This window comes from Botryllus schlosseri, chromosome 13 (genome assembly GCF_051294905.1).
Source record: "Botryllus schlosseri isolate E-star chromosome 13, Bs_hap1, whole genome shotgun sequence".
NCBI classification, from domain to species: domain Eukaryota; kingdom Metazoa; phylum Chordata; class Ascidiacea; order Stolidobranchia; family Styelidae; genus Botryllus; species Botryllus schlosseri.
This window is the reverse complement of record NC_137248.1, coordinates 3,301,881-3,327,285: the sequence shown is the minus strand read 5'-3', so window position 1 is coordinate 3,327,285 and position 25,405 is coordinate 3,301,881. Positions and strand designations below refer to the sequence as shown.

Genomic DNA, 25,405 nt, shown 5'->3' with positions numbered 1-25,405 from the left:
ATATAAATAAGCATTGAGCATTGTGAGCAATTATCAGCAGGCAATATTTTATTAGACATAGGTTCCCGGATCCTGCATTAGTGTTACGCGCACCACAGGATGAGAACCACTGCTGTAATGCGTCGGCAGTCAACAGCCCATACGGCATTGTTACCCGGAATAAATGAAATGCCTCATAATGAAAAGTGATTCCAAAACAGTTCGGTTATGAGCTCGTTTGCGCAATTTTGCAGTCAGACTGCAACGAAGAGGTGTCAATTTACGATCGTGAATCACGAGTCTGTCCTGCATTAACTTGTGTTTTGCGAATAAATCTGTTACACATTTTATAGGCGTGACTGTTTGATGCGTCGCTTGCGAATTCAGTGTTTGAAATTTGCTGGCACTAAATGTTCAGGTACAGTTAAGGTAATCATATTTTGGAATCGGGAAAGGAGGACACTTTTATCAACTCATAAAAGTTGTTCGCCGAAATTGAAAACAGCTGATTTTAAAATATTTACAGGAAATCTTTTCGACTTGACTAAAAAAAGGTCATTGCATTGGACCAGATGAAAGTTTAGCGGCCAGCCATTCCAGATAATTGAATATGCATTCGAATGCTAATCGTGTTCGCGAACCTTTGTGGAACTCCCACATTACCAATATATTTCTACAAAACATTCATTCTTTCTTATCGTGTTCGTAAACGATTAGACTCACGAACATTATGGGGATAAAGGAAAAGTCACTGGAGATTTCGTACGGAGAAGTCGGCCCTTCGACGTGGAAGAGACAGCTAGATTTTCTCATGAGTGTTCTTGGAATGTCGATCGGTCTCGGTAACGTTTGGAGATTTCCGTACCTTTGCTACAAGAACGGAGGAGGTAGGCTATAAGCTGTTTCAATGGCTCAAAGTACTTGTCGACTGCAGTAGTAATAGTAATGATAGATCGGGTGTGGTATTGCTAAAATGACGCCCGGCTATCATCCATCACGCTAAGTACTAACTGTGTTAATAGGGAGTTTATGAGTGCGATGCGCTGGTGCTAGTTTTTAGCCTTGTTCACCATTCCGACAACGCGGACTAATTTGACTTGTGGTGTGTTGTCTTCTTTATTAAGGGTCGTCAATGCAATGTACGGTATAAAGTGCCCGTCATAACTTATGAAGAATCAAATGGAATGTTTTGGAGGTTGTGTACTGTGTATCATATAAAGGAGAAAAAGCTGTTTTGATACCATTTAGGTGACTAGTTAGTCAGCCCACGGACCACAATCTGACATATTGACCTCACCTACGGACACATTTCACATTATGTTATCCTTTCTTAAATCCAGTGTGCTCGCCGCTTATTTACATGTTGTATGCCAAGGTGGTTAAATCGTTTCGTTACCCTTCTATCTTTTCATTATATCGCAATCTGGTGGCGTATTGATTCGATGAAAATTGTAGCAAGATGATGATAACTATTACAGAGGTTTCCTACCTTTTTCGACCCATCGCCCCCTGTTCAAGCTCAACACCGATCATCGCCCCTTAAATTTTGTGTACCGAAAAATGGGCATACAAACTGTAATCACCGGCGGGTTGACTAAAAAAAATTCGATGTCGAATTTGACACTTTTGAAACTAAATTTCCGTGGGTTGACTGAAAAAAAAAGGTCAGCCGTTTTGACGCGTCATCGCCCCCCTATCGCTGCCTTCCTTATTTTCGCCCCCTGTCGCCCCTTTTGTCCATTTTCACCCCCCCCCCCTATCGCCCCCTTCGTCATTTTCGCCTCCCTAGACCGCCAAATCGCCCACGTTGGGAACCACTGAACTAATATTATCATAATGAGTATAACAGACGATATCACGGAATCCCCGGATTTTTACCAATTGAGTAGATTAATACGAAGTTATTTTGGGAATACATTTTTCAGAGAGGTCAGTAACGCAATACTAATTTCCAGCACGCAAGTAGGTTGCGCCTGCTTGAACTGCTTACTGTTAGACACTACCACTTTTCCTTTGCGGTATATGAAGCAAAACCATTCCTTTTTTACGCTTCGGATTTTGTAAAGTATAAAGTAGGCCTATATTTGGATAAGATAAGCATCTCTTTTATCGCGGTATTGTCGTAACCACAGGTCCAACTAGCATTATAGCAAATAGCAATACCAAGAAAGAATCCGCATCCAAGTGGTTTCCAAAGTATTAAACATGTATGCATATGCGCTCCAAGTTCGGTAACAAATCAATTTCTGAAAGCACCTTCTCTGCTGACGGAACTTAATTCCACCAGTACCGGTGGAAAAGAGTTAACGGTGAGCTATAAATATAGGCAAGGAGTGATTTAAGAGTTTCGGGGATAGCGTTTCGTGGTTTGGATCACCTGATTTCGTGGGTCCGAATATGCTTTGATAGTTCTCCAATCTCCACGACAATACAATCGCTATATAATATGCTGGTATAGTAGCTTTCTGGTGCTGATTTCCAATATATACCGTGTAGTATTATACCAAATAGTTTGTCGATGAATCAGTCAATCAAAATCGATATACATTGCTACAGGTGCCTTTCTGGTCGCTTACCTATCCCTGCTGGTGATATTCGTGCTCCCCGTCATCATTCTGGAGATTGTGATGGGGCAATACACGCGCCGAAGCGCTATGTCCATATGGAGACTGGTCCCAGTATTGCAAGGTAATGTTCCATAATTCCTTCCTTACTTATAGCGCTTTTACCTATCCCATAGACTTGATAGACTATGGAAATTGATTGCTGTGACCTATAGTAACAGTGCCGCTATAGACCAGTTCATCTAGTCAAGCTACCGGTAAAGAGAAATGTTTATCCCACAAATATACGTCTTCGTGAGAAGATTGTTCACGTGCATTTCCTTTCGCAAAGGTGTTGGATACGCGGCATACATCATACTCTTTCTTGGCAACACGTACTATCCGGTTCTTATGGCCTGGTCACTGCGTTGGCTAATATCCTCTCTATCATCCACCTCTCCATGGACCGACTGTACTAATGATTGGAATTCCGAAGATTGCGTTCCGATATCCCTAAGTCGAGATTCAAATCAGGTGGGAAGAGAAAGTCATAACATATAGTTCCGTGATTATAATAGTGTTGGGATGAATCAAGTCACTGCCTTAAAATGACTTGACTTGAATCTGGCTGGATGTTGGATGTAGGAGAAAGATGAACTCGTGACTCGGCGTCGAATTATACATTCAATGTTCAAGTCAATTAATATTATATTACGCAAGGCATTTTGAACATCTCAGCTTCACTAAAAGTGGCCAAATCGATTTTCTTTTCAGATATGTTTTAGTCTCACCAGAAACGGAATCGCACACAAAAAAATAACCTCAAATTCCATAATGGCCTTGAATTTGGCATTGAAATATCATTACAACCAGAATGCATAAATTTATTATGAAGACCAGCACGACTCCAGAATTCCTACCTAAGTGTTGGGGGTTTATCTAAGTTCCTCCTCGCCAACTCATCGGTGTAAAGCGGTGTCTAACTAAAAGCCCAGAAGTGGGCCGTGCTGCAAGTCGGCAGTTACGGAATAAAAATGAAGAATATGGGCCTGGAGTAAATTAATGTAGTAGTCAACAAACACCATGAATAACACAAAACAAACAAACCCCCAGCTCTTTCGTGCATCTGCTATGACTTGAAACTGACTTGAAATCGGAATATTGGAGATGCATTGATTTGATGCGAGTCGTATAGAAAATTTGCATGACTTGACTTCAACATTTTCGAATGGCTTGACTTGACTCTGGTAAAAATTTGCAGTGAATCGAAATTACTTGCAGCCTGAAGGTAGTGACCTGATTCCGACACTGGAATATGACTGCAACATCCTAATCCTGTCGTCTGTTAGCACCTTGTATAGCGTAGTGGTGACGATAAGCGCCTACAAATCTGGCGGACTGAGACCGGTTCCGTCGGAGGTTTATCTGGGCTCCTCTTCCCCAGCCGTTGCCGTTCTTACGACGAAAAATAGCCCAGGAAAAGACCTGATGAAAGAAAGCACTCTGAACGGTCCATAGGTTGTTGGAACACCACGAATAACGGACAAAGATACTGTTGCATTAGCGCCAAGCTTCTAAATCTAGCTGCAAGACTAACTACTAGACAGTAGACACTATTGACAGCTATTACACGTCGAATTCGAAGTGTATTCCCTCAGCAGTCCACATGTCGTGTCTGCTACAGAACAATCACAGGAACCCATCGGAGATGAGCCGATTTGAAATTTCTATGTCCTAATCCAATCCAATTCCGAAGCTTCAAATCCTAATCCATAACTTCTGTATATTCAGATCCTAATCCTAATCCGATTCAAACTTGGAACTCCACTTGAAAAGCTACACATCTTATGCCAATATAAATCTGTAAAAGAAATAAAACGCTTAATGAGTGCCAAAGTACATGAAGTAATAACTTTGTGAACTTTGTAAAATCGTGGTAGGACGAGAAACTTTGTCGCCATTCGCCACAGGACATCAATCTTCCCAAAAATCGGTAAATCCAATCCTAATCCTAATCCATTGAAAAAAATTCCAAGCCAATCCTAATTCGTCAAAATTTCACGATCCGGTTTTCCTAAATCCTAATCCTAATCCATGCTCAAGCTCATCTTTGGAACCCATACCCGTTAGCCGGGCTCAATCAAGCATATCATAACACCACAGATACACCCTCAATTTATTATGGACATTGAAATGGTGTATGTATTTACAGACAACACAACTCTTGAACTCCACTGCGGTTAACCTAACTCAAACCCTAGGCAACACGGGATCGCAGTCTTCGGTTGAAGAATATTGGAGGTATATATCGGTCGATCCATCAATTATCGTGAGTTTGCTATCACCAGCTCATATTTCAGAACATTCATCCTTGGACAATCACCTGGTCTAGAAGAATATGGCTCTGTTAAATGGGATCTTGCACTTTGTCTGCTGGGAACGTGGCTCTTGGTGTATTTCTCAGTGTGGAAAGGAATAAGTTGGACAAGCAAAGTCAGTTCAGCCGTTAATCCGACTTTCATCAATGTTTTAATTCGCATACAATATCATACAGATTGTCTATGTGACGGCAACTTTACCGATCGCGATGATTTTCATTGTTGTGGTTCGTGGAGTTACTCTCACGGGCGCATCTTTGGGAATATCAAAATATTTATCAACGAATGTGACCAAACTTAGTGATCTGGAGGTGGGTGTTCCAATGCGATAACACAGAAAGAGGATATATCATACAGCTCTGTAAAAAAATTATCGATGGATAGTCGCATAAAATTAATCCGGGCTAGACACAATGATTCGAGCATTTAATTATTTCGAGTATACTGGAACAACAAACTCCTTACCACTAACACTAAGAGTGAATTTATCAACGAAAATTAAAGTCTCGATAATAATGCAAGCCTACCAACCTCGCTTGGTCGTATCGCGACATACCAAACATGAAGTGCAATGAAGCAACGCACGTATAAGCAGAAATGATCTGTTTGTGAAGTGGGATCAACCCACATGATTGTCACAAAGCGCAATGAAATATGTATGGTCATGGAAATAAAAAAACATAGGCCTAATCTTCAATGGGCTGTGGAAGTAGCATTATATTCGTAGTGGTACCATTAAATGTACTACATATTTGGACCCTCCATAGCTTTCATACTGAATACTTTAGAAAACGTTATATTTTATTTCTGGTATGTCGCATTGAAAATTAAACCTTTAGGGAAAATACTCAAAGAAAGAGTTTCCCGCTGTATCTCTGACAAAATACATCACTATACACCAGTGGTCGGGAACCTACGGCTCTTTTGGGTATAAGATATGGCTCTTTGCCAAATAAATATTTTTGTAGTGACTTGTTCTATGTTGCAGCGACTTGTTAGTAAACTTTCATCACGACCAGAATAATTATCCCCGTGGCAGTATAAACATGTCTTTGAGAGGTAAAGGCAATGCCGTCTTCAAGTTTAGGGGCTAGAACAATTTTCAAAGTCCTCAAATTTAAGTTACTGTCGCGCCGGCGACCAATATCACTCGCGAATTCGAAGTAGCCTGCCCGACTCGAAATCTTGGATTTCGCGATTCGTTGATTGATCAAAGAGAACAGCAGACATGGCGACACCGATATGACAACGCACTTTTCAAATACACATTTTCTTCCTGATCTACGGCGCGAAATGAACTGCCGTGGACGTGAAATTCACAATTACAAACTCGAATTACAAACAACGCCATCGCTATCCCCGTTCTTGATCGGCAAGTTGCTCTATCTGCGATAAAATAGGCGTGTATAGCGCAACGTTCTGTGTTACCGCCGAATACTTGGAGAATTGAGAAGTCGATCAGTATTTAGATTTTCGGAATCAGTGCGACAGTTACATTGGAATAATATCAGTTATAATAATTTCTAAGCTACTTACGATGAATTGCGTTATAAATGGTGAGGCTCGGCTCGTCTGTGCCTTACCTCTCGTTTCACGCTTTATTTTCGGTCAATAAAATGCAAATTGTGTGAATTTGGGAGAAAAACGTTTAAAATCTAGTCATTCATGAACATCAATAGAAAATACCAATAATAAATGAAGGTTTCAAATTTTTCGTTAACAGCTAAGAGTGGGTAGGCCTACATAGATTGCTGTAGTGACCATGTTTGGCTTCACCTACGCATGTGAGCATGAGTTTTCGCATTTAAAAGGAGCATCACGGCGAGCCTACGTTCTTGTAACTCAAGTTTCGGATGCTCAAGTAAGCCAACCAGCACGATTAGTTCGAGTTTTTACAGAGACTATGCGGCGCACACGACGAATCCCATGTATAATGAGTTCGAATTAGAGCTACGATGACGTCATGAATTTTCAATTGTGACGTAACAGCTGATTGACATGTATGGCTCTTAGGGAGGTAAAATGGAAAAAAATAAGGCCAATATGGCTCTTCGGACAAAAAAGGTTCCCGACCACTGCTGTACACAATCAGTAAAGCGATAATAAACTGAGAGGTTACGGAAGAAAGTTACGCATTATAGACGCTGAATACTAGCCTACAGCACCACCATATCGATAGCGTATATAACCTCCTTCGTGTAAATGAGAGAATGATGTAGGTTTAGTAAGCCATGATAACATATACTAGTTCCTTGAAGGTTTGCACCAACCTTCTTAACGCCATACACCCCAAAGAAAGACGTTTTAATTCCGGGGCATAAAATGGCGGAGAATAATATCTTGCACATGGATTATCTATAGATATCCCCGATTTTGCATAGCAATACAATTTGACTCTCGTAGACGGAATCAGGAAATTTAGATGATATTGACAGCGTGCATGCATATATTTTTGTCATCGAATTAAATTAAAATCAAGGTTAGGGTTCTGATTCGGATTTGGAAACCACTGTTTGATTCATTGTCGTTTATTATAATTACCAGTTGTGGACAGATGCTGCCAATCAGCTTACATTCACGTTCATCGTTGGCTATGGATGCCTGATATCGATTTCGTCTCATAACGAACGCCATTACAACGCTATCAGGTATGCAGAAACCTAGTCGATAAGTGAATAAGACATGATGTATAATTCGAAGTATTTGTTGATGTTGATGTATGACAGAATCCCACCGTGTGCGTATCACATCATGTGTTAGAGTTCTATTCTGTTATGGTGTACCGTTACGCATGAATGTAAATTTGCAATTAAAATCATTTACGATTTCGATAAAAAATCACAAACATTACACAGGAACGCTGCGATAATCGGCTGTGCAAACGCAGCTACCAGTTTCACGTCTGGATTTGCAATTTTCTCGGTACTGGGTCATCTAGCGGAGATCAAAGTAAGATTTTTGGTATTCCTGTGATGTTACATATAAAATGGTAGGCCTATATCTTATAGAAATAGTAGTCGCCGCGGTATGCTCAAGCTCATGCATTAAGAGCGTGTGAACAGAATTGGCATTGTATACAACTTTCATCAACAATCAGTGGCCCGTTACCGTTCCAGAATCAATTATGCCTTGTGTATTGCAATATTGTTTCAGTACATACTTACGCTCGTTTTACATTCAGAACACTACCGTCGATGCTGTAGCAGAATCAGGCCCAGGACTGGTATTCATGGTCTATCCTACAGCGCTATCGTTGCTACCCTTACCCAATTTGTGGATGGCTATTTTTTTCATCACGCTGATACTGCTGGGGTTGGACAGCTTGGTAACTATTAACATAGTTTAGAAATTATTCCGATCCGTGCGGGTAATTCTCGTATGTGGTAACAAAGGGTTTTTCCCATACGCATTATGCAGCATGTGTAGTCATGCATATACGCTGTATGCGTCATATGGGCAGACGCGCGTGTCCAACAGCTTCACTAATTTGTATAAATCCTATAACTATGCGATCGTATAGTTCTAACTAAGTTATAACTGTACAGTGTACACTGTACATTGACACCTTAACCTACATTCCCTGTTGAAATACCCTTGATATTGGTGCTGTTTATTACATTACCGTACGCTTACAGTATGTCATTCAAGACGGACTTTTTGAATGTACGAAAGACCTTGCACCAACGTTATTTAGAGGAAAGTGGACATATGAGATCACCCATGGGTTACTTTCCTTGATCCAATTCGCAATTGGATTAACCATGGTCACTAACGTGAGTATATATCACGGCATTGCCATGCTATATCATTCTTTTCATCACCCGATATTTTCTATATTGAGGGTGGAATTTATATCTTTCATATCGTGAATATCTATACCTGCGCCGGCTGGTGCATATACGTGCTAATACTATTTGAGCTGATCGGGTTCGCTTGGATATATGGTGCGAAAAAGATATGTACGCACATGCAAGATATGATGAAGATTCGGGTACCAAAACTGTGGTTGGTTGTGGCGTGGAAATACATAGCACCATTGACAGTGATGGTGAGGATATGAATTCTACTGTATGTAGGGTTGCATTTAAAACAAAAATCAATTTAAAACCAATATGTTTAAAACAAAAGGCCCTTGTTTAAAACATGTTTTTATTGTGTTTTTTTTTCTTTTCTTAAGTCATGACGTCATGAATATTCAATTGTGATGTCATAGTGGACTGACATTGACAACTGAAAATATAGGGTAAATATAGCTCCTTTGGCGAAATATATGTACTATTCCTGTTGAACCGACTATTTTGAGGGTTCCAACCATCCTATATCGATATACGTCGGCTATATCGGATGGTTATTGTCCGTAGGCCCACACAACATGTTTTTTTGGAAAGTATTTACACAATTACGGCCTAATTTTATAACTTGAAAATAAATTGCTCTTTTAAAAATGCGGTTGTTTAAAACACTGTTTAAAACATGTGGGAATCAAAATGTTTTAAAACACCGTTTGTTTTAAATGCAACACTAACTGTATGCTGGTTGATACCTTTCTCAAATGCTAATTTCAGCAGGTATGTGCTGATTGTGCTCTTGTGTTTACGTTTCACTTTGATACATTACAGCTGCACGGGTTGCATTAAAGATCTCTTTCTATTTCCAGTTACTCCTGGTGTACTCGGTCTATGAAATGAAGCCGTTGACGTATAATCGAACATATCGGTACCCGACTTGGGTAAATGGGCTAGCATGGCTTTCAGCGTTGAGTTCAGTAATTTTTATACCGGTAACAGCAACATACGTTATTTGGAAATCTCCTGGAGATACCATGTTCCAGGTGATTGTCATATTATTTATCCACAAACCGTATTCTGCAAGATTATTTCTCCCAGAAAGTAAAGAATTCTGCGAAGTCGTCAGTTCCGCCGGAATCCGAAGAAATAAAGTCTGGCGACGATGCAATTGCTCTTACGAGCCCCAATCAAGCAATCACGCCATGAACGAGCAAATATTTACTTCGCTATTAACACCTAAATTAAGAAAACATTGCACAATAGATGTTTACGTACGTAACTATACATATATAACGTGAAATAATAGTTTGAGACTAATATTGATAAAGATTAAGTACCAATCAACAATGAATGTTGCAGCCTATACATTGTGATATTGGCAACGCCGAATCGTTAGATTCAACCCCCGCGTAGATGATGGTCATTTTAACGTTGCATGTAAAAGCAGGAATATGATGACTCCAATAATAAACGGTAATATCGCGAACTATCAATCACTTATTGCATCCATCTCACCAACCAACAGAATTCGTAAATAGAAAGTGATTTGGTGACGGGGAATGAGTTGAAGGCCCAACTACGGCAATCAGTATACATCAGTATATTGGCTTTACCACAATTTATAACACTGAATCGATGAAAGAAACTTTGTCTCCGCCAATCAGCAGTGAAACAAGGGTCTGTGCACATTTGCACCCTCCTCAGTACAGATTAGAGATCGACCGATTATCGACATGGCCGATTATCGAGGCCAATATTTAGAGCTTTCCCGATTATCGATATCGGCCTATGAAGGCCGATATCGCGGCCGATATTTTATATTTAAAAAAATTCAAAAATATTGGAAATTCAATGCTCCGTGTTCTCAATCTCAAGAAATCGACGACGCAAAGGGCGATATAAGACAGATTTACCTTGCAGGGCGTGTTTAACTGGGTGAGCATGCAGAGAAACTATGCTTCCTGCATTACAATCTACCTTTTCTGGACTGATCTGCAATTCTGTATCATGTTTTGCTTTTTGGCTTATCCCAAATTTCAACGAATGTGCACAATTGAGCAATAATTCTTTCCAATTTCAGTTTTCTCGTTTGTTGTTCAGCTTTCTGTGGCAAGAACAAGTGGCATCTTGCCTAATAAGTAATATTTTTGGTGAAATTGTTCTCTGCTCCTTCCATATTAATATCGGCCTATGATATCGGTTATCGGCCTTGTGAGTGTGTCGATATATCGGTATCGGCCTGTAAAAATCAATATCGGTCGACCTTTAGTACAGATATGATGTATTTCATTGGTCATTTCGAGATAGCGAAATATCATCGCGCGATGTTGCGTTATAAATTAGCCAAGCCATAGGTGAGCTCCGAGCTGTTCCTACAACGAAATAAACAAGCTGGATATTGAAAGTTGAAACCGAAGTTGTTTTGGATCTTTATTTGTCGAGTAACACAAGTGCAGACCATTCGCTTGATGAACTGAGATCGAGTCTTAGATTCGGTTCACTGATTTATCTCCTGACGTAGGTATACTGTCTTGACTTTTTGAGAAACAATAACAAATACCCTCGTGCGCGTGGGCTCTACGTTGGAATGGGACATCTGGTAGTCCGAATCGTAACGGAAAGAGTAGCAAAACAGGAATATAGATCGTAATTATAGTTTGTACCGGTGTAGATTTAGACGGGCTATTTTTGTACATAAAGTTTAACTTTATGAATCATGCGAAATCATATATTAAATCCTTTATAGTCAGTATAGCCAGAGATGATATGATATTGTTAAAAGTTGATCGAGTTTGACTTATTCTGTCACCCGTCTTCTGGCTTGTTCGAATGAGCCGGGGACGTTAGTCAGCAGATTCGAGAGAGCAAACACTGTGTTTCTGCACGCTCAGCCGAGGTCGCTAAGGTGAGAGCGCACGCAGCCTTCACCTTTTGCAAAAGGCCATCGGCGTTCGTTACATGCAAAGTTACCAGTCTACGGAGCACTGTTTTATTGGAGAACAGATTCGGTGATATCGGTCGCGGAAATCGGTCTACGATGAGATTTACTTTACTTATGTGCACTGCATGATGTAGGCGTTCGCTAATGATACCGATTCCAGGTTGCTAGTCCAATCACGACATGCAGTAGAATTAATCACGCGAGATATGTCGACGGAGAATCATGAGTCGCAGTATCTGGACGGCGGATGGGGATGGATTGTCATGATTGCTAGCTTCCTGTCGCAAACCGTGATAGGTTCTGTGTATTTCGGATACGGTGTGCTTTTACCGGAATGGATGGATGAGTTTGAGTCGTCTGGGGCGATGACGTCCCTGGTGGGAAGCACGGTTGGTGGCGTGATTTCAGCCTCGGGTAAGCTTAGTGCGTAGTTCTAAAATATGCTACTTAAGCGAACGTGTCTTCTAAAAACATCTAGTAATATGTATATCAAATAATATCTTCCGTGTTCAGATTGCAAAAAAACTTATAAAGTGATGTGCATGTTAAATATCTTGTTCCGTATTTACATGATTATGAACTTCTGATACGTCGCTTCCAGTGACCAAGCTTATTGTTGAAAGCTTGTTATGCTATTGCGACATTATATTTATATTCCTTCCTTGAAAAAACATGGTCTATTCACCCTTATGGTAGATCGATAACCTTTAATATCCCATGGTGGAAGCGCGTAACTTCCGTAAATATGCAGAAATCAGTAACTAGTAAGTGGACGGTTAAATAATTCAAATCTAACGCCGTCGCGTAATGAATACTTCTCGTGCAGGACCTTTCGCCAGTTGGATGATTTTAAAAACAAGTTGCCGAGCAACTCACGTGCTTGGGGGAGCTCTGTTGGCGATATCTGCGATCGCATGTTCCTTCGCCACCAGCATCGTTCAAATCTTCATCTTCTATTCTATCACGGCAGGTTCGTATGCGGTCGAAAGTGTCTTGGAAAATAGATACCCATCCCACGGTTATAATGATTTATTGAACACAGTATTTAGCATTCATTTGTTTCAATGAGGCTGTTTCAAGGTCAATGGGTTTGATTTTATCTAGACATCCCTTGACAGTTAGTTAGAAACTTGATTATTTAAAACGTGGGATAAAAGAATAATACTGTCTATAACAGGGGTGGGCAACATACGGCCCGCGGGCCGGATCCGGCCCGCGGACAGTTTTTCGTCTTACATGATAATGTGGCCCGCCGGCCCCAGTCTTCCGAAATTCACAACTATACTTACTTACATACATCAAATATTAATGACTGTATGTTATTATACACATGTATGCGCAGCGAGCGAGGGTGGAGCCTACGCGTAAGTTCGTCTAAGCGAGAAGACTTGCATTATCGGCATTTACGATGTAGGCCTACTAAACCCTAATGTCATTTGTGGTGATCATGGTGTCTGTCGACGACAGTGGTCATTTACACCAGGCCGATATTTCTTACTTTTGATTCCGTAACCGCCGACTTGTAGCACGGCGCACACTTCTAGGCTTTTGTAAGACACCGCTTATGCGAGGTGTGGCCAACTGAAAACGCGTCGTGGGCCACTTTCAAATTTCGAGGCCGCGGCCCGCATGAATTCAATATCGAGATAGATAGGCCACACAGTTTAGCAACTACGCTATCTCGTCACCTACTAAACCCTAACGCATTGATATCTTGGTAAATTTGGGGTACCGGGCTTATTGAACGCCTTGAAATCTTAATGAAGGATTGCACCGTGTGTTGGTTGATCAGAGAGAAGCAGACATGGTGGTGCCTATATGACAGAGTTGGCCAACCTGCCGCCGTAGAAGCAATTGTGCGGCCGTGGACACGTAATTCAATTAGTATGTATTAGCGGCCGTCGACATGGAATTTGAATTTACGAATTGACTCCCGATTTCTTGAAAGATTTTGATTATTTTTGAAATTTTCTTCGCGCAGGGCGCGATTCAATGCGACTTCATTTTTCGATTTTAAGATAGTTGCGCACTTTGCAATCAGTACAGTTGCCCACAGTACAGTTGCGAACAGCAGAGGAAAATGATGCGCCTCATAAAGAAATACCAACTCGGAATCGTATGCGAATCGTGTGCTCCTCACTATACCGACAATCCTGACGGGAGGTCGAAAAATGCAAAGAACAGCATGCAACAAAGTGACTAATAATAATTGGCCAGCCCGAAGATGCATCATCCTTCAAAACCAGCCCTACATTTTCGAAAACAGCCCTCCATCAATCTGATCACATGGGAGGAGAAATAATATGTAAAACTACTAATTTTATTGACGAAATTGATGAATGGATCTGAAAAAGTTTTCGCGCTTGGCGCGATTATGAACAGAGTACATTATAAAATAGATTAATACGGAGTTCAACGGAAATGGACATGGACACTGTAACATGAGTATTTGGCGTCTGCTAGTTCATTACGACTATGCCTTGGAATGCGGCCGTAGGCTACATGAGTAGTCGAAATACGGCCGTGACTGGCAGAAAGGTTGGCCACCCCTGCTGTATGACAATGCTGTTCTCAAATCAACATTGTCTTCGGCAATATTGGCGAGAAATGGCTTTGAAGTTGCATCGCTGTCGTTAAAATACATTCATTAAATACGATTTATTCCTTGTATATGTGGATAAATGGGCGAATAATGTATCGATTCAGCAATCCGGCCCGCCAAATACTTAATTTTCCTATATCCGACCCGCTGCTTGGAGAAGTTGCCCGCCCCTGGTCTATAACGACACTATATTTCCCGCACTCAATGTTCAATTGGTAATGTGTAACAGCTAATGTTCCTCGTCTGTTCCTATTAACTCTGGTCATGGCAAAGTGACGAAATCCATGAACTTCAGCACAATGCCGCGCACCATGATCTATCGTTCAGCACGCTAGCAAATAACAAACGGTCTGGGTTTACTCTTGATCAAAATTCAAATGGCGCGTAAATATGCCTTTGTCTAGTCAGCCGTGTTCGATTGATGAAATGTGTTTTGTTACTATATATACTCTTCTCAAATATCATGATTCACGAAGCCTGTCTCTGATTACCTGCTTCAGTCTCTTCGTCAATCGCTGGGCATTATTTCATTGTACGATGGCCTTTGACACGTAACTCGCCCGTTGGTAACATCCTGTACGCAAATAAGTCCTAATTATTATTTCATATCCGGTATAAATATTTATCCCACCTGAACGAGGCGCAGAGAAGAGAAAAACCTTGTTTGCCCCTAGGGCCAGGTCAAATCAAGTGATATTCGATTACGATTCCGAGTGTTGAGCCTCCAGTCGGGTCGAGTAATCGGCATATTGTTGTGGCCACAAGAGAAATAATGCTTTCCAAAATTACTTTACTATATTTCTGAACCACGACTATTTCATGGAGCTTTTGTGGCCATTGCGAGGGTAGAGCAATACTTAGACAAAAATATCGTTCCATGAATATTCGTAGCCATGTCTTTTGATGCTTTCGGAACTCCAAAGATGGAACTAAGCATTGAAACTATATTTTTCGTTGATGAAATATTGCTAATATTGCTGTGGTGCATTTTCGTTACTGGACGAACTAGATCACTCGGCCTGGTGCTCCTTGGTGCTGGTAACAATGTTCGATATTAAACTATAAGCTGTCTCTTTACATTCGATTCATTACGATTATACGTCCTTCATCGGATCCTTCTCGGGACTTTTTTCTAAGGACGCCGTGACAAGAGCGAACAAAATTATAAGTTTTCCGATTCCGTAAGGAACACTCTCATTGGATGCCTTTCCCCGTCCGTGTTTCTCTTTTAGCAGATGGTATTATTAAAGATGAAATTGTTTGTAACAATATCCATTACGCTATGGAGTTGAAACTACTGTCTATGATCCCTTTCAACTCCAAGGAGAAGCAGTCGAATAGCAATCGGCTGAATGTTTGACAGGTTATTTAAATTTGACGTCATATAAAGTCGAAGACATTTCATCGAAAATTCCGTATATATATACATTTTTATAGTATGCTGTATACTTGTACGAGATTGTGACGCAGAGCACATTAAAATCACAAGCCGTCCGCAGGCTCCCTCTCCCTGTCCGGCGGCAATATTGCAATTATTATTAGGTCATTGATTACCAAAGTGTACCGCGCATCTTTTTGGAATTGAAAACAACTGTACAACTATTTAAAATAAGGTATGAAGACAATCGTATGCGACTTAAATCAAATCATAAACAAGATATCGTTCCGCAATTCGTCAGCACATTGTCTGGACTTCAGCTTGCATCACTTCCCAGCATTTTATCTGAACAACTTAGATGGATTTTAGTTAATCCATCTGTAAGAACTGCATTCAGCAATATTTCTGCAGAAGTAGGACAGCTCATTGATTAACATAACGACCGTTTTTTTAAGCGCTGTTTCGACGAAAAATATCTGTCTGCTTTCAAACCCTATGCTCCACGTCTCGCGCCATGGATATGTGAGCATGGCTCTTCTGTTTTGCCTGAGATTAAAACTGTAAACGAGGGAGAATGCTTTGAATTTGCAACCGTGTTTCAGTCATACATGTTCGTATAAATAAGCACATCCATTGAACTAAAAATTGTTTTAAAAAAAATGAAAGCAACTTCTTTTTTTCTTGTAAGTGTGCCACTATTAGCATTATATAATCTTTCTAGTGTGCCACAAGTTGAAATGTTTTAATCCCCACTGATTCATGTACTCCCTTACTACCTATAGGAATCGGTGGGAGTCTTTGCTTCATCTCATCCGTGATCACTCTCAGCGAATACTTTAAACACAAGCGGTCAGTCGCTGTGGGGATTGCCTCAAGCGGGATCGGCTTCGGCTCCTTCGTTTTCCCTGTTGTTTTTGAATCCCTCATCGACACCTACGGATGGAGAGGGGCGATGCTCATTTCCGGCGCTATCTACGGCAACATGATAGCGTTCGGGATGATAATGTGCCCGATTGACAAAGCCCCGGGAAGCCCGCAAGTGTCGACGCGTGCGAACGATCGCAGAGACGAAGTCATGGTCGATATCAATCATAACGATGTAGGCAAGGGTTATTCCGAGCCGGTGGTAGAAAAACCACGAAAAGGCAGCTTTCAACTGATGCGCGCGTGGATTCGTAACCCGCTGTCCCGGCGAAAGTCATCGTTAGCGGTTGAAGAAGATGTAGAAGTGATATCTCCATTCAACTACGACGCGTACGATGGTTTTCCGGAAACCATTCTCGAAAATGACGAGGTAGGATTGGAGGTGTTATGAACGAAATCATATTTGCAGTTTTTCTTAACCTTACTCTATACTCAGCAAGCATTCGGCAAACACCAAACTTTCGCCTGGTCACAAAAACAGAAGTCTAACACCACATTACACGTCAAATATATTGCTAATGCGGGTGCGCGAAATGAAGTGTGCATCAACAACAGTAGGGGTGACATATTTTGGAAACGGGGAAAGTAGGACACTTTTATCAAATCATAGAAGTAAATTGACCGAAATTGAGAAAAGCTGATTGTGGAATATTTACAGGAAATCTCGGTGTGTTGACTAAAAAAAGGTCATCACTTTGACGCGACTGCAGAATTGCCCATTTTTTACCTATACTTCTGTGGTGTTGACTCTTGGTCATCTTTCCGATTTGACTCCCGAAATACCCGTCGTCCATCTTTTAGCCCAAAATTTAACGTATTTCGTGGTCTTTTTCGGTATTTTAGGCTAAAAATGAGGACAAATAGCCAAAGAGGAAGACATCTGGGCGAAGGGAGGACATTTTTTCGAAAGGGGGACAAATCCTCCTAAAGGAGGACGTATGGTAAACCTAAACAACAGTGATAAAAGAAGGGAAGCATTAAACATCATTTTCACACAAAACAGAATGGTTTAATGAATATTTACTGCAACCAGTGTAACTTATGCTGTGTCGGTCTTTTGTCTTGGCCTCCATGGAACACCCGATACAGGCTCAGCGAACCCCTATGGGAGGAATCGCGAGTATAAGACTGTTATTGCGAAGGCGTCACTCTGACAGGTTCAATCTGGATCGCGTTTGATCCCTCCCCGGATCCGATATATCAGACACGGCAGATTTGGCGAATCTGACAAGAGTACTCACCGTTGGTACTCTAGCAGTGACTTCGCAAATTTATACTCCAGTACAAGTAGAAGTAGCCATTTCCGACTAAGTAAAAGAGTTATTATTCTAAGCATAGTTTGGCCTGAATACACTGGAAACTGCGAAGTAGAAGTGTGAGTAATCATAACCACTCAACTATCGAGTACAAGTAGCCAAAGACCTATGCTTGAACACTTCGAAAAAGTAAGGGTTCTTCGTTACAGACCATCTCTGGAATCTTGCTGGATATTTTTGACTCTAGCTGCACCTCGATCACAGTGAAATCTGTCGAAAGTTCGATTCAAACTCTACATGCACTCTTAGCCAAAGGGCCAAAAAGGGTGGTGCAGAATTATGTCGCGGTCATAAATACTACGTGCCTACACTATTATACAACATACATACCTTCCTACGGTCCTGCATGCATGCATAATTTGGATTAGAATGCTGTACTCGATTTATACCGCGGTATAAGTCTGAGGTAGGTTCAGGATTCGTGTGCCATGGGTGTATATTCACACCCGTATATCAGGAGGGGCACACGGGTGGCAATTTGGCATGTACAGGATCAGATCCGGATTCACATTTCCATCCGAATGTCGGATCCGGATCAGGACAGGATTCTAAATTTCTGGGGACTTTCGGTTTGTTTACTTCGATGTTCTGTATGAACTTGGACTCGGCTGGCTTCAGCATTGCACCACTATTTCGAAAAATCCCTAATAGCAAACTTGAATCTATTTCCGAGGTGCAATTAAAGAATATCGACGACATTAAGTGGAAATACACTCTTTTCGTCTTTGCGATGAGATTTAGCAGCTCCACGTGAAGCAATTCGAATTGGACCCTGGTAGTTCAGATGAAATGAATAACCACGACGCGCAGCGTACGCTGTAGACATGTCCTGTACCATTTGCTTCCTATATAACCGGAAGAAACCACTTTATTCTATCGCAATATGGTCAATAGGCCTACGTTAGGAACAGAATTTCGTCACTACGTAAGTGTAGCCTACAGAAGCAAGCATTAGGTTGAAGAACGTTGTAATCGCCCAATTGTCCCCGCGAATCTGTCCGTCCAGTTGTAACTATGATTATGTATATGCTCGATTTCATAACCAATCTCAATTTCGGTTTCAGTTCCTGTCCGAACAAAGTATAGCCGCCCGAACAGTGCCGAGCTACCGAGACCAACTCGCCAAGATCCTCAAAATGCCGTTATTTTACATTTTATTGTTTCACAATATCACCATGTTCGTGGGAGTAATGATTGCATACGGACTGACCGCGCTCCGGGCTGTAACTGATTACTCCATGACCCTGCAACAAGGTATGCAACACACGCGCTTTAACGATGTTTCACTTAGTATAGCACCACAGTTGTCAATGGATTTGAGGCCAGGCCAAGGTCTATTTACGATAGCAATAATTTTGTCAAAGTAGACAGCGTTGCTACTCAAGTAGAAGTAGAATTAATGCCGTAAATGTTTTTTGTCAATTAGAAGTAGAAGTAGCTACTTTATAAGACGTTGCAAAACTATACTTCAAGTGTAAGTAGAAAATCAAAGACCGGAAAGCTACTCAAGTATATAATTTCAAAAGTGTATTTCGGCATTTGGTCAAGGATCACATATTTTTAGCACTTATTGGTCAAGTCAAGGGCATGAGAATGGCGAATGTCTGTAAAGCAAGCTTGGCTCCATTCAATGTACAGTTCCCATGTAGCATTTCTAGGCCAGAAATTAGAGCACAGATACATTTCTCTTGGAATTAGAATACCTGCATTTCTAGGCCAGAAATTAGAGAACAGATACATTTCTCGTGGAATTAGAATACCTGCATTTCACTCTAACTAGTCTAATTAGTCAACTAGAATTATCTGGATGCCCATGTCTGCTAGACACTAGACAGCCCTTACCTTGTGGAGGATTGTGGTCATTGGTTGATGGTCATACATCTATGTATTGAGTTAATCAGATTTAACGACTCATCTTCATACGCATACTGCACCAGTAGCGTCACAACGCCTCGAACCATATTTCACACGCACAGGTGCACTTCTCGTGTCAATCATCGGGCTATCCAATCTCTTCGGACGATTACTATGGGGAGTTATAGCAGCATACGATCGCGTCAACACCACCGCCCTCTTCATCGGCCTGCGAGTGGCGTTTGGAATATCGACCTTAACCAGCACGCTCTTCAGCTCGTTTGAATTGGCCGCCATCAACTGTGCGCTGATCGGAATAGCCTTCGGTAACTGGTCGATATATCCGGTCGTACTCGCGGATTTGTTCGGTGAGTATTAGTTAGGATAGCCATACGTCCTCCGTTTCAAGAAATCGAAAATGTCCTCCGAGGACGCCCAAACTGGTGCGAAGCTTTAATTTCTGTTCGTCTCATTCGGTGATTAGGTCAGTGATTGTATGATTGTCAGATTAGGACAGGGGCGGGCAAACATTTTGGCTCGCGGGCCGCACCATAGTAAATAGAGATTATTAGCCGAAACGCAATATCTAATATAATTATATAGTGACCGAGATAATAAAATTGTATATTTAAAACAAACTAAATATACGCGTCGCAAATATTGTCAACATCTTATAAACTGGTCGTCCTCAATAACCAAATTGTCAAAATTAGCGATGAAAGTCACTTGTGCGGATTCTTGCAACAAGATGAAAATTTGAATGTGGGCAACGATTTGTTCATAGATTTGATGATTCTACATTTTCTTTCCTTACCTCCAGGACACACAATGCATCGGTGGCGAGATAGCATAGCGATATAAACCACAGCTGAAACACCAATGGGTTGCGGGTTCGCGTCCGACCGAGGCCGACTCCAGAATTCCTACCTAAGTGTTGGAGGTTTATCTAGGCTCCTCCTCGCCGTCTGATCCGTGTTAGCGGTGCATTGTAAAAGCTTAGAAGTGGGCCGTGCTACAAGTCGGCGGCTACGGAATAAAAATGAAGAAAATTGGCCTGGTGTAAATGACCACATTAGTCGACAAACACCATGAATTTACCACAAACAACAACCATGTTTGTTTCAAATACAACCCAAATCTCCTGCACCCAGCCGAACACTATGCTAACAGCTGGGTTGGTTTATCCCATCTTGATTCGTATTTAATAAATTGCTATGCCACGAGTAACTTGCACACAAACATGACCCTCTTCTTTTGCAGGAGACCGTCTCTTAGCGATCGCGTTCGGCTACCTAGAAACTGCAAACGGCGTAGGCGGTATATTAGGCTCGTTACTGGGCGGTTACCTTCACGATACATCAGGGACTTATCAGTATTCGTTCATAGCTGGTGGCCTGTCGATTTTTGTGGGAATAGTTCCGTTTGTTATTTTAGTCGCTTGTAGAAGAATTAAGAAACACAGATCAAGCTCCATTTCAGAACCGTAGTCATTTTAGCGTTGTAGCTTTCCAATTCCATGGACATGCAAAAATGTAAGATACATTAGAGTTGATCATGCAAGAATCACGGAATATTTTCTGAATTTTTATTCATATTGCAGTTCCCGCATTATCATACGTAAATGTTTTTCTTACAAGTATCCATTTTCTTAAAGTTTCTTTTGTAATTTCTTATTATTAAAGTTGAATTGTGCTCTATTCGAACCAAGGACATGCAAATATACATATAGTATACCTAATTATCACGCGAGCCGCGTTATAGTTGAACGTGTGAAATAGCGTCGGCGAATTGATGTCAAGCCTGCGAAACAGGGGGGGGGGGTGATCAACCAGAATCGACATAGATCAACACCGTTGACTTGATGCCTAGGGAGACGGAGATACTTATTTCTGATATAATCACTCAAGTGCTACCAGTAAATGTATCGGACGGACTCGGATAGTGTCCGGACCGGATTTTGGACACTTTTGAGATAGTCGGATCGGATTCGGATTCTATCGCAGATTTTGTTTCGGATAGTTGTAACTTCTGCTTCGGATATTTCTAGATAGTTCTGACCAGACGCGACTTGACGTGACGTGATTTCTAATCGAAAGAAAACAATCGTCAACTGGAAAACCAAACACGGATAGTCAACATACGTTCTGATAGGCTTAGTAACACTCTGAAGTTGTTCAGTCAAATGTCCAAGCAAATATATATCAGCTAACCCTTACCTTAGCCTTTGTAAAAACTACTCGCCACTCAGCTGTACAATTAGGATTCTTCGGAAAAGTTATTCGATTCGGATTTTTTTGGAGCTTGAACGGCATGATTCGGATTCGCATGGATTTTTGGTTGAGATTGCTCGGATTCGGACGGATGGTTACTCATAGACTCAAGCTGTCGGACGGATTCGGATTCTCAAAAATCAATAACCGCTCATCACTGATGGGCTATCCTATGAGTCGAAGCATATCAGGTCCCGATATCGCACTGAAAGACAGTGTTTAATTGATTCTCATTGAAATAGCGTTTGATTGTCTGCAATTAAATTATACTGAGTAAATAGGAATTCCTTGGTTAAAAATGTGGAAAATACTGGTCCGGTTGGACTAGAGGCGAGAGGAAGCTAGCTAGACCAGAGGTCCGTGAAAGCCTCACGCAACTATACGTAAAAACGGTGATAATGTGTATTTAGGATTTTGATATGAGATTGGCAGCTATATGATAGCAGATCAAACACGTTATTATTGGCGGTGATGAAGGTTGAAAAGTAGGCTACTGCTCGTGTTGGGCCGATTCATTCTCTGTATGTGCCATTATGTAAGTCCCATCTTGACTTTGGAGGTAAAGCATTATGTATTAGATTAGGGGTGGGCAACCTTTTTGTTATTCACGGCCGCATTTCGGTAACCTACGTAGCCTACGGCCACATTCCAGTTCGTAAGCCGTAATGAACTAACTGGGCGCCCAATAGGCCAATACCCATGTTAAACTATCCATTTCCAGTGAATTCCGGACTAATCCACTCTCTCATATCGGCTTACTATACACACCGAAATCGCGAGAGGCCATGTTTTATTAAAAATGGGAAACGTCATGGTCGCGCAAAGCGCGAAAATTTTTTAGAATGACAAATGAATTTCGTCATTATTACTAGTATATTCACATATTGCAATCAAATATTTATCCTTTATCAGCCCATGTGATCAGATTCCAACTTCAGAGTACGAATGGAGCCGCATGAAACACTCGAGTATAGGCTACTTATAACGAAAATATAAAGGTAGCTAATAGCCTATCTCTGCTCTCACCATCCAGCAAATTCAAAAGTATGCACATATTGCACATGGACTTTTATAGGTTCTATATCGGTTATTATAGCATTGATACAAGCAAATTGGTGAGTACTATTATGTCGTGATCTGATAGCTCTTCCGCGTCTTCATACATTTCTGCACTTTATGCACAAGTTAGCGGGGAATTCTACGCTGAGCAATGTTGGACTTATTGCAATTTATACTTGACTATGGAGCTTTACTTTGATGTGTCGAAATATACTCTTCACAGAGACGATATACAAAGGTACCAGCAGAAGTGACCAGCAGAACTCAAGATGCATCCTTGTTTGACGGTTATTCATCTATGGAGCCGCATGTGGCTCTGAGAACCGCAGTTGGTAATCACTGGCCTAAACATACCAGAAACGAATTTCTTTCGTGAGAAGCACTCTATACCAAATTGGTATTTCTATATGGGGCGCATCATTTTTAGATGCTGTTCGCATCCGTACTGTGGGGCTCAGATTTCAAAATGAACCACTATGAAGTATAGCATTGAATCGCGCCGAGCGCGAAGAAAATTTCAAGATTTTTTAAAATTCAATGAACCATTAGTTTAATTTGCCTGTCGCCGGCCGCGAACACATACTAATTAAATTACGTGTCACGGCCGCACATATTTCCTTCTACGGCCGCAGGTTGCCCACCCCTGTACGTGTACTGCGATAGGCAACCTTTTTGCAAGTCACGGCAGCATTTCCATTACTTATGTAGCCTAAGGCCGCATTCCAGGGCATAGCCGTAATGAACTCACAGGACGCAGAATACCTACGTTAATCCGTCCATATCCATTCCCGATGAACTCCGGACTATTCTACTTTTCATTCTATTGTACGCACCGAAATCGCGAGTGGCAATGTTATGAATAGTTGCTGGGGTTGCATATATTGTCTCGCGAAGCGCGAAAATTTTTCAGATTCACGAATGGATTCCGTAAATAATAGTAGCAGTATCACATGCACATATTACTAACAAATATTTATCCTTTCTCAGGCCATGTGATCAGATTCACCGGTAGGGTTCATGGAGGGAGTGCTTTAGAAAATTTAGGGCAAGTTATAAATTATAATGCATCTTCGCGTGGGCCAATTGTTATTAGTCACTTTGTTGCATGCTGTTATTTCTTGACCCCCATAAAGATTGTCGATTGTATCGGTGGTGAAAATAGTGGAAATTTATTGAAATCGCCCAAATGTATGCCCTACCACAAACAAATTTCTTTCGCAAGGAGCACACGATTCCGATGCCGGCTCAGATTGAGAAAGGGTGCTACTATATTGAAGCGTAAAATGAAGTTATGTTGAATTGCGCGGAGCACGAAGAAGCACGAAATTCATCGTAAATAGCTCAGAATTTATAATAATTGATATTAATCTACTATAACTGTAGCATTGATTCCGAAAATCTAAATATTGATCGACTTCTCAATTCGGCGGTAACATAAACGTTGCACTACACGCCTATACATTTTAACGGCAGTACTATAGAGAGCTACTTATCAATGACTAACGTAGATAGCGAAGCGTTTCTTGCAATTGAATTTGTAATTGGAACGTCACTTTCAAGGTAGTTTATTTCTCGGCGTAGATCAGGAAAACAATGTGTATTTGAAAAATAGATTGTCATGTAGGCGTCCCCAGCATGTCTGCTATTCTCTTTGATCAACCAACGTATGGTGCAATCCAAGATTACGAAGCGCGCGATGCCGGGTACATCGGATTCGCGAGGGATATTGGTCGCTAGCGCTACATCAACTGAAATTTGAGGATTTTATAAAGGGGTCCAAGCCCTTAACCCTGGATACGCCACGGTATTGACCTTGCGGATACATGTTTATGCTTCCACGAGTATAATTCTTCTAGCCGTTAAGTAAATTTACCAACAAGTTGCTGCAATATCGATAAAACCAAGTACAAAATTAAAAATATGTCAAAGAGCCATATCTTATACCCAAAAGAGCCATATATGGCTCGCGAGCCATAGGTTCCCGACCACTGCTATATTGTCTGTCTTAGGCAGTGCAGTTCGCCAGCTATTAACAACAGCTACCCGGCGCACCGAGCTTTAGGCTACTGCCAAAGCTATGAATTAATGGTGACTTACACGTGGGAATTGCTCTAACTCTTCAAAGAATATCAAAAATTTTCCCAAATGAAGTTTAAATCAGCCTATACTCCATTGGCGAGCTTTCTTGAATACGAAGTACAAGTTTAATCTTCAACAATCGTCTTCTCAGAATGGTTGTAAAACGGTTCCATACTATTACCGAGATGGACTTTACCGAGAATGCTATTACCGAGAATGGACAATACCGAGAACGGACATTATCGAGAATGTACATTACCGAGAACGGACATTACCGAGAATGGCAAATGCCAA

General features: G+C 41.2%; 2 protein-coding genes across 3 annotated transcripts; both read left to right on the top strand.

Moving 5' to 3' along the window:
* Window positions 1-334: 334 nt before the first annotated feature.
* Window positions 335-10,181, top strand: LOC145453717 (sodium- and chloride-dependent taurine transporter-like). Of its 2 annotated transcripts, XM_080331698.1 has the most exons (13): window positions 340-866; window positions 2,536-2,667; window positions 2,875-3,056; window positions 4,735-4,823; window positions 4,883-5,015; window positions 5,077-5,211; window positions 7,445-7,548; window positions 7,756-7,849; window positions 8,082-8,225; window positions 8,536-8,673; window positions 8,742-8,948; window positions 9,558-9,731; window positions 9,787-10,181. In XM_080331698.1, the coding sequence occupies exons 1-13, from the start codon at window positions 710-712 to the stop codon at window positions 9,892-9,894; spliced, it is 1,797 nt and encodes a 598-aa protein (XP_080187824.1). In that variant the 5' UTR covers window positions 340-709; the 3' UTR covers window positions 9,895-10,181. The 2 variants fall into 2 exon arrangements, with proteins under 2 accessions (XP_080187825.1, XP_080187824.1); XM_080331699.1 differs by lacking the exon at window positions 8,742-8,948 and having other exon boundaries at window positions 335-866.
* A 142-nt stretch (window positions 10,182-10,323) lies between these two features.
* On the top strand, window positions 10,324-24,002 carry LOC145453719 (monocarboxylate transporter 14-like). Its single transcript, XM_080331701.1, has 6 exons — window positions 10,324-12,043; window positions 12,456-12,599; window positions 16,392-16,903; window positions 18,914-19,103; window positions 19,826-20,071; window positions 20,964-24,002. The coding sequence occupies exons 1-6, from the start codon at window positions 11,836-11,838 to the stop codon at window positions 21,188-21,190; spliced, it is 1,527 nt and encodes a 508-aa protein (XP_080187827.1). The 5' UTR covers window positions 10,324-11,835; the 3' UTR covers window positions 21,191-24,002.
* The last annotated feature ends 1,403 nt before the right edge of the window (window positions 24,003-25,405 follow it).

Excerpts from the sequence above, each read along its gene's own strand:
- LOC145453719 (XM_080331701.1), top strand. The coding sequence starts at position 11,836 with ATGTCGACGGAGAATCATGAGTCGCAGTATCTGGACGGCGGATGGGGA. Across the intron at positions 12,044-12,455 it reads TGGCGTGATTTCAGCCTCGG|GACCTTTCGCCAGTTGGATG; the intron begins GTAAGCTTAGTG and ends CTTCTCGTGCAG. Across the intron at positions 16,904-18,913 it reads CCATTCTCGAAAATGACGAG|TTCCTGTCCGAACAAAGTAT; the intron begins GTAGGATTGGAG and ends TTTCGGTTTCAG.
- LOC145453717 (XM_080331698.1), top strand. The coding sequence starts at position 710 with ATGGGGATAAAGGAAAAGTCACTGGAGATTTCGTACGGAGAAGTCGGC. Across the intron at positions 5,016-5,076 it reads GAATAAGTTGGACAAGCAAA|ATTGTCTATGTGACGGCAAC; the intron begins GTCAGTTCAGCC and ends AATATCATACAG. Across the intron at positions 8,949-9,557 it reads TAGCACCATTGACAGTGATG|TTACTCCTGGTGTACTCGGT; the intron begins GTGAGGATATGA and ends TTCTATTTCCAG.